Source organism: Oryza glaberrima, chromosome 1 (assembly GCF_000147395.1).
Source record: "Oryza glaberrima chromosome 1, OglaRS2, whole genome shotgun sequence".
In the NCBI taxonomy this organism is placed as follows: domain Eukaryota; kingdom Viridiplantae; phylum Streptophyta; class Magnoliopsida; order Poales; family Poaceae; genus Oryza; species Oryza glaberrima.
The window spans coordinates 14112292-14125695 of record NC_068326.1 but is presented as its reverse complement, the minus strand read 5'-3'; the positions used below and the strand labels follow the sequence as shown (position 1 = coordinate 14125695).

Sequence of the window (13404 nt, the reverse complement as noted above, 5' to 3'; positions counted from 1 at the left end):
GGCGCTTGAGTCTCGCAACCCCAGGCACTTGTGTTCTACACTCGACCATAATCCCAAACACAGGAGTAGGGTATTACGCTTCTTAGCGGCCCGAACCTGTATAAACCCTATTTGTCTCATCGTCTTTGGGGGATTGAACCCCCTCAAAATCACACAGCTTCGCTCACCGAATCCTCGAATCTCACCCGTTGCCCCCGGTCGAACTCACAAAGGGGGCCTCACGGTTCCTTGGAGGAGGAGTTCATTCTCCGACAGGGTCTAATATCTAAGTAGTGAAAATACTAAACTTTTTGACCATTAGAATGTGCCACATCATCGGATTAAAAGTGACAGTCGAATGCAGCTACAAATTCACTGGGCATGTTTGCCAAGCTAGCTGTGGTGGCGGCTGCGCCTGCACCGTGTTTGTGTGGCACTGTTGGAGAAGAGGAGAAGCCTCGCGAATGTAAAAAGCTCATGAGGCCAAGAGTGAAAAACAAATCTCAAATGCCTCCCAACCTTTTCATTGCCGCCCCAATTCCTGTTGTTTTCACCGTTACATCTTCCACTACACCTCCCCATCACCACCACCCACCACTTCTGCCGCCGCCACACCCCCGCACCCATTACGACCTCCACCACAGCTAGTTCTGCCGCCATCCACCCCTATCAATTGTTGCGTCCATCCTTCCACATCCCCGTCCCAACCACCACCGCCTCCTCCACTGCGCTTCCCCATCAAGGTTGGCGACGAAGAATCAGATTCTCGACGAGAACAACACCAATACATTAGTCCAACAATCATTTCTTTAGTTCGACCCAATCATCTGGTAAGTTTAAAAACTAAGGGTGTACTTAGTTCACGCTAAAATTGAAAGTTTGGTTGAAATTGGAACGATGTGATGGAAAAATTGAAAGTTTATGTGTGTAGAAAAGTTTTAATGTGATAGAAAAGTTGGAAGTTTGAAGAAGAAGTTTGGAACTAAACAAGGCCTTAATGAATCGCCATCCCCTCCTGGTTCTATTCACTTAACCATGATTTGTTTATTCTGTAATGAGAAAAGAAAAACAGTCAACGCTACTAAGTTACCCAGGTGAAGCATGCCCCAGTGCCGCCACTATAATATATTAATCCTAACACCATAGGAGTGCAATAGCTAGCACTTTCAGATATACTCCCTTCATTCCAAAATAAATACAGCCATAAGTTTTCATATCCAACTTTAATCGTTCGTTATAAAAAAACCTTTAATTGTTCGTTTTATTTAAATTTTTTTTAAAAAACTAAGAAAAATAAGTCACGCATAAATTACCATTTATATTTTATAATATAATAATACTAATAATAATCATAAAAAAAATCAAATAAAACAGATAATTAAAGTTGGGCACGGAAAATTATGATTACGCTTATTTTGGGACGGAGGTAGTATTATCTGCCAGAGAAAGGATCGATAATGATGTATGTGGGTTTTTTTTTTCACATCAATCAAGTAATTTATGGATGATAATGATGTATGTGGATTTATTTTTTTAATTTTCACATCAATCAGTAATTTATGGATGACTACTGACTCTTTCCTCGCAATTGTTTGGTAGTCCATTGTCCCATATCAGTTTGTAAGCTAGTAACGCCAAGCACTCTGTGCTAGTGCTTAATGCTAGCATCTTCCAATCGACAGACCAATCTCAGAAAGGTCCAAATGAATGCAACCTGGTTCATTATTTCTGCAAATGTAATGTTTTGAACACAAAGTAACAACCTAACTAAATTCCACCTCACTGCTGTTTAATTTTTAACACACATATATATCCATCATTTTTATAATATTTAACATATACTCATCCATGTGCGGGATATTAATATTTCATCTACAATCTCATACATAGTCTACTAACTATATGTCTCTTTTAACATAGTTTGACAAACCAATTTTATTTAATTTAATTTGTTGTTAATAACTAATATATTTTTTATTTTTAGCTTGATTATTAAAAAAAATAAAAGTTACTCAGGAACTTCAATAGCAAAACGCGGGGAATTACCTATTGTTCCTGCCACAGGTTATCCATACATACTCAACAAAAAGAATCGGAACACGAATATCATGCACCTGATGAGAATAGGTGCATTTTAGTAAACCCACGTTCCATAATTTATAAAGAACGGGGCAAAAGTGAAATTGCATGTGAAAACTCATATTGAAAATCATGAACAGTGGATGTGTAGAGCTATGTTGCTTTGTATCCGTTCACCCAAATCTTAACTCGACCGAGCCAAACTAGAACATCCATGTGGTGCACATATTTTAAGAGATCTTCAATGCTTGAAATTAATTAGAAGCCTTGATCAGTAATGATCTAACGGACAGAGAGAAGATACTGGAAAAAAGGTATTACAATGGTGGGCCAGGTATAGAAGGTGGAAGGGTAAAATAGTAATTGACTTTCATAAAATTATTTTTCGGTAAAGGGCAAGAGCGGTGGACCTCGTTGCCATGATCGCCATGGTGCGGGAGGAGGTGTTCTGATTAGGGCGGCATCAATTGAGTTGAGATCTCCGGTGATCAATCTAGTCAATCTATCTGCAGGATTGAATTGTTTGCTTGATCGCTTCATCACTAGTTGGTCGGTTGGTGTCGTTTTTCTTTCGTATCCTGTAGCTGTGATCTCGGCTGCCTGACAGCCTGAGGCCCTTGTGCTTCTGAAACTTCTGATCAATTTGATGATCCGAACCTGAGATGAGATTGACCGCCTTGCTGTTAGTGCGATCATTCAGATCGATTTTGATTGTCTCGTCAATGTACATGATCGACCTGCTCGAGTACCCAGTACCCTTTGCCTTCCTGGTGAATGGATTTGTGCAGTGTAAAAATTTTTGTTCCTAAATTATCATTTGAAGATTAACGGTGGATAACAATTCGTTAAGGAGGTACCTCAGGTACCTACCAAGCACTGTAAAAGAGTTTTTTTTTCTAGCATAGACACAGCCGTTGAGTTTCTGATTTGCAAAGCTCACTCTAATAAATATTTTGGTGCTTTGACACTGGCAGGTTCTTAATAATGTTTTATTAGTTTTCCCATAGGTTGTAATATATTGTAAAAAGTGTGAATAGTTAGCTATATATTTCTATGCCATATGTATGAATAAATAAAACGCAATAAATAGGTAACAGTTGGAAGAAACTAATTGAAGTAGAGAACAAATATGTATTTTGCTAATTAAGCATGTCAAAACTAAACCAGATCACATCGTGACATGAAATTAGTAGATTAAAATATGACATCATTCAAAACTTATAACTGGTGGACAAAGCCAGAAGCAATGAATTATAAAGGGGAAACACCACTGCTTGCAATTAAGTTGTGTGACCTGAAATGATGACTTGACAGAAGTACATAACCCAAAACGTAGTATATAAACCACTAATACCTATGAAAACAATCAATTGAAATATCTTATAAATATTGATATGGCATATATGTTCCTGGGCAACCTAATCTAAGCACTAGAGGGTGTTCATAGTGTGATCTTTGGCCAGTGCAGGTGGAGATCCAAACGCGAGGCCGCTACCTCACATGAGATCACGAGCGATCACTACTAGAAAATACATTTTTCCCGACTTACAGGTCTGATTTTCACAGACGGACATGACCCTTGAAGCCAAATGACCGCCTATAAAAATATAAATCGGGGTGAAGTTCGCTGTCTATTTTCGCAGGCGGACCACTTAAGCGCCGCCTGCGAAAATCATTTTCGCAAGCGGACCACTCAACCCGCGCCTGCGAAAATCGTACCTACCCCAAAAAATTCTAAGTCTTATCTTCTCCTCCACCCCCTTCCCACCACTCATTTCCCTCGCTCAGCTCTCTCTCTCTCTCCCTCAACACTTTCCCCTCCCCTTCCTCCCTCTATCGGCGGCAGCGGCGGCGGCGGCATGGACGGCGACGACGTTGACGCGGCTAGCTCCCGGTGCGGCGCGGCGGCTCCCCTCCCCTCCCCTCCCAAATCCGGCCGGAGGGAGACCTGGGAGGGCAGTGAGGCGCGGGGCGGCGACAACGATGGCTCCGCGGCGGCGGTGACGACGATGGCGTGCGCAGGGCGGCGGCGGCGTGGATGGCGACGACGACGCGGCTAGCTCCTGGTGCGGCGCGGTGGCTCCCCTCCCCTCCCCTCCCCTCCCAGATCCGGCCGGAGGGAGGCCTGGGGAGGGCGGTGGGGCGCGGGGGCGGCGACGACGATGGCGGCAACGGCGCGCGCGGGGCGGCGGCGGCAGCTCCCCTCCCCCCTCCCTCCTAGATCTGGCCGGAGGAGGGAAGGGGGAAGCCGGTGGGGGGGGGAATCACACCAAGCATGATGGCTTCAAGTAACGATCCATAATCTTAAATTCCGCATTATTGTGATCTTTAGGTTAAGCATATTTTGTACATTAGAAAATCTACAGGTGCAGAGATCATCTTGTTGGCCTGAGCTCCGATTTAGGCGACTTGATACAAAGCAACATATATAATCAACGGTTAAGCTCTAAACAGCCACAGTTCATGATTTTCAATTTGAGTGCCCAAATGAAATTTCACTTTTGTTCCCTTCTGTATAACTAATCTAACTAGGGTTATCACAGACATAACATCGCACAATCACTCTCCAAGAAATAAATAGAAAATTTGATAAAATAGTTTATCCGAATTCTTTTTGCTATTTGAAATATTGGAACTTTGAAATTTGATAAGACCATTTATAACACTAGCTAAATACCCATGCGTTGTAATGGAATTTAAGAAGGATGTTTTTATTCTAACAAGAAAGGTAGCCCACGCGAATGAGTGGGCATGTATCGTAAGTTGTATTTGAGAAACTTATTGAAGCGGAATATTAACTGAGTAACATTTGCATGCCATGCTTCAAAAGAACTATTTGTTTCATAAATTTTCTTTTTGGCATTGCTTAGATAATTTTTCAAACCTATTAGAGTTGTTCCAATTATCTAAGGTAATTATTATGCAATGGTTATTGCAATACAATAATTGTCAGGCTTAGATAATTTTTCAAACCTATTAGAGTTGTTCCAATTATCTAAAGTAATTATTATGCAGTGGTTATTGCAATACAATAAATGTCAGTAAAGTAGAGCTCATACAATAAATTCATGTTTCTATATTGTTCTATGCTGATACAATTAGTATGGTGTTCAACTGATCATGTTTATATATTCAACATGTTGTCTATATGAAATTTAGGCAAGATGGGGTACACATTATGACGTAAAAAAATGATATCATTTAAAGATTTTTTCTTTAATTTATTAGTGTCTTCATAGATCATATATATAATTTAGATGCTATGATCATTTTAAGATTATTTATTTATCTCCTAAAAAGATCATTTATTGATAAATGCATGAAGATCAAATTGTATAGGTAAATAGCCCCCATATACATGTTGAGAGAAATTAATTAACTTGACAGGAAGTCTTCATATGTCTATCAGGATATATAAGTATAGGTCTACCAGCTTTATTAAAAAATAGGGATTTTTTTAAAAAAATATAATAACAACCTGTTGACGAAAAAATCGAACACACCGGCCTGGGAGATCTGCTTGGCTCCAGTGCAGGTCCAAAGGTTGTTGAGATACGGGCGAGCCAGTCAGTTTGATCCTGCAACTGACAAGATATGCAAATAGTAGATCAAAACAGCCAATCGGCTAACAAGCCGATGGAGTAGCTCCAGCCGATAGCCGATAATAGCCAATGCCAATACCAGCCGATAGCGATAGGGTTTAAGCAATCGGTTATATGTCCAATGTAGATGATGATATAAAGGCAATCGGCTGATGATGATGTAATAAAATAACAATATAATCCAGTATAAACCAATCGGCAAATAATGATATGATAAATAAGCATCGATTCAAAGGTTAAAGCACACATCGGCTGGAGGTCCGATGTCATGAAATCCACAAGATTAGATTAAACAGTGAAACCTTTATTGTCATCGGCTAAATCCAACTTATATGTATATGCAATCCTTATGAGCCGATGCAACGTCCAAATAACTCACCGGCTGAAACCCCGATGAAACCCTTATTGGCAATCAAGAAGCAGGCTAAAGATTATGGTTCTAAGCACGACTTAGTAGATCAAACTTAACTGATGCAGCACTAAGTATGAAAAGAAACATAATATCTAGACAATCAAGCCGTTGACTGAGTTTTCAGGGTGGTAGATGTCTAAGTTAATCTAATCTAGCAACGCAATTTAGCCGATACCGGCAGAAACCCTAAAACGAGAAGCAGCCGATAGAGCTAAATTGATATGCTAAGACTAGATTAACATAGACATATGATAAATAGGTAGGATATCATCCAAACCAGAGTAATCAAAGAGGTCGAATGTCCTGATGCAGCCTTGAACGACGCCGACGTAGACGATACAATTGCCTGGACCGGCGGAACATTGGACTTATCACTTTGCCGGAGATCGAACACCGATGCAGCCCCACGTCAGGTGCCAAGTCCCGCCGGACGATAAAACAAAGTAGAAAAGGTAAAAGGTGGCAATGCACCGAATTGTATTGATCATGAAGATAGATTACATAGACCCTCGGACAAGAAAGAAACTTTCCTAAAGATAAAAGGAAACTAACAAACTATTCCTAATTAATAGATAACTTGCCATGCCGCATTCTCTTTGAACTCGGTCTCTTTTAGATAAGCTTCCTTTAGTAGATCAATTTCCTTAACCGAATATAGCAAGAATCCAACAACTGACGACTTGGCAACTCTCATCGGCTAATCTCAGGACTTCAAAGCCGATGCTGACTCTAAGCCGATGACTACTCCGGGCTTACCAAATTTCACCGTTAACACATCCCCCCCTCCCCAGTTTTGGAGTACGAGAATTCATGCTTCAAAATTTCTTGTCTTGATAACTCCAAACCCAATCTTCCTTTGCTTCTTGTAATCGGCTTTCATGAGCCGATACTGATGTGCTCCACCGTGCTGAAACTGATGCGCTTGCCCCCCGAGCCAATATTGTTGTTCCTCCGTTAAATTCTCCACCGTGACCATGATCTTGGCATTGACTTCTTCTTCAGACTTGTGGATATAAAATTCGTGGTCCCACCGGGCGTGCCAATTGCGTGTTGATGAAAAACACGAGGCCTGAGAGATCTGCTTAACTCCAGTGCAGGTCCAAAACTCGCCTTCGGGTATGCTAGCGTGCCAGTTGATTTGATCCTGCAATCAACAAGAAATAGAAACAAAGAAACCGTGGTTAAATCCATAAACGATAGCCGATCGGCTAAGTGCCGATGACATATCATTTATCTTTGAGCCGATGTCATATATACATCGATCGGCAGTTATAAGTAGATAATAAAGGACTAAATCTACTCGATCGGCTGTAGATATTAACAATATATAATCCTTATGTCGATATATACTTAAATCAAGTGATTGGGATAGATCGGTCGCCATGCCGAGACAGTATAAATCACTTAAATTGAAATATATACCAACAACAAGACTATATATGTTTATAGCATAGCTGATCAGATAGATCTAGCATGTATCGGCTAGTACTCAGATACAACTCTATATTAAGGTATTAAAGTAAGCAGAATATATCAAACGAAAGCCTAATATACTTAAATGTAATAAGATCTTAACATAAAAGGCAGATTTAACATGTCAATAAAGCATATAAAGCAAGTATAGTTAAATCAGGTGAGATCGGCTAAAACCCTGATACTACCCTAATCAGCAACCAATAAGCAGGCTAGAGATTGATATTCTAATCACGACTCATAAGATCAAACAACTGATGCAGCTATAAGTGTGAAAAGAAGGACAATATCTAGACAATCAAGCCATTGGAAGTTTCATAGAGTGGTGGATATCGTATATAATCTAAGCCAGCGTTGATATTTAACCTAATCGGCTACCCTCTACTGATAGATGTTAGCCGATTGTAGGTTAGATAGCAATATTACCAGAGATTATATAAAATATATGATAACTCGACGAATTACATAAACAAGATTAGAGTATCATAAAGATGGAAGCACTAATCCCGAAAACACAAGCCGTCATAACAAGTTTTACCTCTTGTTGAAGATCGAAACCGATGCAGCTCAACCCGAAAGCAAGAACTCGTCGAAACAAAACTAAAGCAAAAAGGGTGGCGATGCGCCGAGATTGTATTGAACGTGTGTGTTAGATTACATAGACCCCGGGTGTACATATTTATACCCATGGGTTGATACAAGTCCTTGTCGGACAAGAAAGAAACTTTCCTAAAGATAAAAGTAAAGATAAAGTCCTTATAGGACACTAAATACACTTTCCTAAAGATAAAAGGAAACTAACAACTATTCCTAATTAATAGATAACTTGCCATGCCGCATTCTCTTTGAACTCGGTCTCTTCTGGATAAGCTTCCTTTAGTAGATCAATTTCCTTAACCGAATATAGCAAAAATCCAACAACTGACGACTTGGCAACTCTCATAGGCTAATCTCAGGACTTCAAAGCCAATGCTGACTCTAAGCCGATGACTACTTCGGGCTTACTAAATTTCACTGTTAACACAACCCAATGGTTGGATGCTTTGTTCTAATTTTTTTTATGATTTTATCTAATTTAGAAGTGTCACGGATTGGTTTGAAAACATTTAAAAGATGATTAATGGGCTTTAACACTGCATGGGAGTGTGGAGGGAGGTTTTGGATGTTTTTTAAAGAAAAAGATAGATATGATGACCTAAAATAATGTAAATTGATGGCCGAATGTATTTTTTTTTCTAATTTAAGATTACTATACAAATGTTTAGAAATATTTATATGATGTTTAATGGACTATTTATTAGTAGAGAATAGATGAGAGTTGGTTGGTGTTTATCTATGGCCTTTTAAGGCACGTAAAAAAGTTTTTAATTTTAATTATCACGGAGTTAAAAAAAGGAAAGGCACTGAGATGGGATGGATCATTCCTATGTACGTCCGTGAAAGCCCTGAGGCGCGCACGGAGGGGGATTTTATTTTTATTTTCCTGTAAAGATAAATCTAACGATCTAAAATAATGAGTCTACCAATTTAAATGAAAATCGATTGTCAGATTTATCTATTTTTTTAGAGTACCACATGGTGACTCAAGAGCGTTTATAGAATGCCACATGACAGCTTGAGAGCGTTTGTAGGAAATTTAATGGATTTTTAGTATATCATAGATAGATAGATAGATTTGTTATACAACATATATTGTATTAAAATATAATTTTAGGCCTAAAAAATCTTATGACGTATAGCAGATCCATCCTGAAACCACACGGAAAAAAAAAGTTACATTCAGATGGGCCACTTCAGCCCGTGTGCTTACTGCATGCACACAACTCATACACCCTTTGAACTAGCAAACTTCTCTTACCATCGTTGGTTCCCACAAATCACTTGGTAGTGGTGGAGACAGACTAACTGCCACCGCCACTATTGGTAGTATAGATTACAAAAACTTACATCCACTAATTAACTTTAGTTGAGCCAACTAGGTCAACACTTTGAATTATAATAAAAACTAAACTAATGATCTTCCTAGCCTTCAAAATGATAAAAATGTGACAAATTTACAGAACACATAGCTCATAAAATCGCTCCAGGATCGAATAAAAACTTCAAGATTAGTGGATGGACTTTGTATATCCTAAAAAAAAATTCCCAACTCCGTAATTCATCTGAATAAGCTAATTTGGCCAAATTGTTTGGTAACTAATGTGACATTGTAGGAGCAAAGTTGTGGAAACCACTCACACTCATCAACAAACAGATCTTGTTTTGCTAATTTGATTGTGTCAACGTTTGATGTCGCGATTCCGGTATTTGCATAGTATGGGGATCGTCGGTACTAGGATATATGCGAGATTTTAATAAAAGAGATGGGGACGAGAAATTTTATACAGGTTCGGGCCCCTGAATCGTCAGGTAATAACTCTACTCCTGTTGGCCGAAGCCGGTCATTGCTCTTATTCACCATGATCACACCAGTACAATATTTGGGGTAGCCTATCTAACTGTTGTCGACTTGGCGATCTGAAGTGCTGACTCGTAGTCGACAACAGGGTAGCCTTCCTCCTCGAATCCGCATCCGGCGAGATCAAAGACAGCGCTATGTCTCTCCTGACAGTATCCGTAGACACCGTAGGGACTAACCATGCTTATCTCTGAAGTCGATATCCGGCATCTTGTCTTGTCTTGGCGTATGTTGGCTTGTATGTTGTATCTTGATCTATTGCTCCGTGTCCCCTCTCCTCCTATGGGGTCTTGTATTTATACTCATAGGTGTCCCCTTGTCCAAGTAGAACTAGGGAAACTAATATGGATACAATCCGAGTAGTCCTTGTCGTTTCCATGCAGAATTATGGTTGTCTTTCTCTATCCGGAACTCCCTCCATATCAGAGGTCAGTATCAGTATCCGAGATTTAGTCAACTGTATCCATAACCCTGACAGATTATTTATGGCTTATTCTTGGTTTTTTTTTTATGCATTGTATTTGCATGCATATAATTAAAAATGACAAATCACTTATGCTCAAATAAATTTCTACAAAGTTTCTCACATTCTATGAAATAGCCTTCTATGAATTATTTTTTCATAATTTTGTTTCATATTTTGGTACTCAATTAAATCAGTCAAAACGGTCAAATATGTAATGAAACAATAACATTCTCACAGATATTCTATCTTTTGCCAATGACCAACGATTGATCCTAAGAATTGCCATAGATTACGTGAGTTGCATCACGCAACTATTTTTCTTCCTTTATGCTATTACCGTTAGCTAGGCTTCTGTCAACTTCAGTTAAAATGTATAAAAATGTAAGGAGAAACACGTAAATATAACATTCAAACTTTGCAACTACCACTGATGAGAGAAAATTTATAGGCCTTAAAAAGATGCCGAGATATACCATTTTTTTTCTTTGGAAAAAAGTAGCTCCCCTGTAGCTCTCAAGAATGGTGAATTCACACTTCCATAGAACCAAAGGTGCACGTGCCTGCGTGGAAAGAACAAACAAATGACCCTCGCGTAAGCAATGACGCAAGGCAATAGCAGCCACAGTTCCGCAGCCAATATATAAATCACAAAAGAAACAACGCTTATATCACCTAATCCCCCACACTACGGTCAACATTGTACAATAATAGACGCCCAGGGTAGCAACAAAATGGGCCGATGAGCAGCAACTATATATGTACCAACAAAGTGCAGGGCAAATTCAGCTGCAAGAAGGACCAATGGCGCCGATGAAAGTGTACGGGTGGGTGGTATCGCCATGGATGGCGCGGGTGCTGGTGGCCCTGGAGGAGGCCGGCGCCGAGTACGAGGTCGTTCCGATGAGCAGGTCCGGCGGCGACCACCGCCGGCCGGAGCACCTCGCCAGAAACGTACGTGAGCCTCTCATAATTCTCGCACTATATCTTCTTCTTCGCATGTTACGCAAATTAGTCCAAAGGGTCAGAGCGACCTACAGTGCAGGCTGATTCATGGAATACCTGCACTTCGAATGTCTTCGATTGCCCAATAGTAGACTATATGTTGGCAATAGACGTTAGGATCCGAATTGTCATGAATACTCGGTTATTTGGATGCGTTTTTTGCCCACGAGTTGTTGTTTCCAAACTTAATTTCTCCTGCTAAGAACATTTCAATTCCTGCTTATTAAAGTTGTTTTCTGTATATCAATTATGCAGCCGTTCGGTGAGATTCCAGTACTGGAGGACGGCGACCTGACGCTCTATCGTAAGCAAGCTTGACTTGTATTCTTGTTTTCGTCGATTGAATTCTATTTGCTTCTCTGAATTATTCCAATCAAAACTAATACTTGTTGTTCTCTGAATAACTGTTCAATTAATAGTAATTCAGTAATTCTTTATTCAAGATCACGGATACACATACTATATAACACACTATGCCCAAAAGAAGAAACTAAAATCGCTTGTATTTTTCTTGCCAGAATCGCGAGCAATCGCTAGGTACATCTTTCGCAAGTACAAACCAGAGCTCCTCGGACTCGGAGAAGGTGGAAGCCTGGAGGAGTCGGCAATGGTGGACATGTGGCTGGACGTGGAAGCCCACCAGCACGAGGCCGCCGTGAGGCCCATCCTGTGGCACTGCATCATCAACAAGTTCGAGGGCCGCGACCGCGACCAGGGCGTCGTGGACGAGAGCGTCCGGAAGCTGGAGAAGGTGCTCGGGGTGTACGAGGCGAGGCTGTCGGGCTCCAGGTACCTCGCCGGCGACCGCATCAGCCTCGCGGACCTCAGCCACTTCTCCAACATGCGCTACTTCATGGCGACGGAGTACGCCGGCGTGGTCGACGCGTACCCGCACGTGAAGGCGTGGTGGGAGGCGCTGCTGGCCAGGCCGACGGTGCAGAAGGTGATGGCCGGCATGCCACCGGATTTCGGGTTCGGAAGTAGTGGGAACATACCATAGTTGCGCTTGCTGTTGTCCAGCTTTGCAGCTTGTTATTAGCATGTTTGCATTTCCAATAAATGGGATATAGCTCTGAGAACCTCCAAACAATTACAATGCTCTGCATCAGGCGCTCGTTGCAGAAGCAAAAAATCATAGGCTCATAGCGTTGCTTTTTCTTCTCTTTGACAACCTTTTTTCATCATGGTGGCTTTAGCGATATTGTCGGTCTTGGTCTCCGACCTGACAGCCTCCTCCGTTACCGTCCTTGTTGCGTTGTCGATGAGGAGAACGTCGCTGGTGATGGCGGACGTCATCCTGCTCCTGTCGTTCCCGCCTACGCCCGTTCAAGTGGTCGCGAAGGTCGTGATCATCTCGGGGCAGTGGGGTCTGCCGACTTTGTCCTCTTGGTGAGACGTTCCGAAGGTTCCTGTCTGGACCTTGACTCGGGTGCTCGCAAGGGATTTAGGTAGCATCGACGTTCCCATTGACATGCACCTCTTCTCCTTGTGCCGGAAGACGAGAGGGTCCCTGAGTTGTTGCCGCAAAGGCACTGTTGAGGTTGGCTATCGTGTAGATCGTATTCTTCCAACCAGTGATGTGCTAAAAGGGTACAGAACCGGATCGAAAGGACTCTCTCTCAATAGCGACTCGATTGCGGTGAGATGTTGTGCAGGAGTATGGACAGGATTTGTAGCCTTGCGATGAGGTGGATCACGTGGGTTTGCATTGCTTGGAGCGTCTCCTTTGATAACGTTCACGTCGCGTAGAGTATTAGATGCTGAAGATTCTTGATCCTCCATGCTACGTAGAAATGAGGGTTCGTGGGGGTTAGTGCCGACGGATCCCACGAAGCGATCTGGAGATCCTTCCACGCTTTGTTCCTATGCAACATATTGAGATTGAACTCATCGTTGTTGGATCTGGGGGTGTGGAGATATAGTGGCGTCAAGG

The 13404-nt window shown here is 41.4% G+C and overlaps 1 protein-coding gene across 1 annotated transcript; it reads left to right on the top strand.

Moving 5' to 3' along the window:
- The first annotated feature begins 11133 nt into the window (after window positions 1–11133).
- LOC127767763 (glutathione S-transferase 4-like) lies at window positions 11134–12550 on the top strand. Its single transcript, XM_052293203.1, has 3 exons — window positions 11134–11420; window positions 11727–11775; window positions 11990–12550. Exons 1-3 carry the CDS (start codon window positions 11226–11228, stop codon window positions 12469–12471), a joined length of 726 nt encoding a protein of 241 aa, XP_052149163.1. The 5' UTR covers window positions 11134–11225; the 3' UTR covers window positions 12472–12550.
- Window positions 12551–13404: the final 854 nt, after the last annotated feature.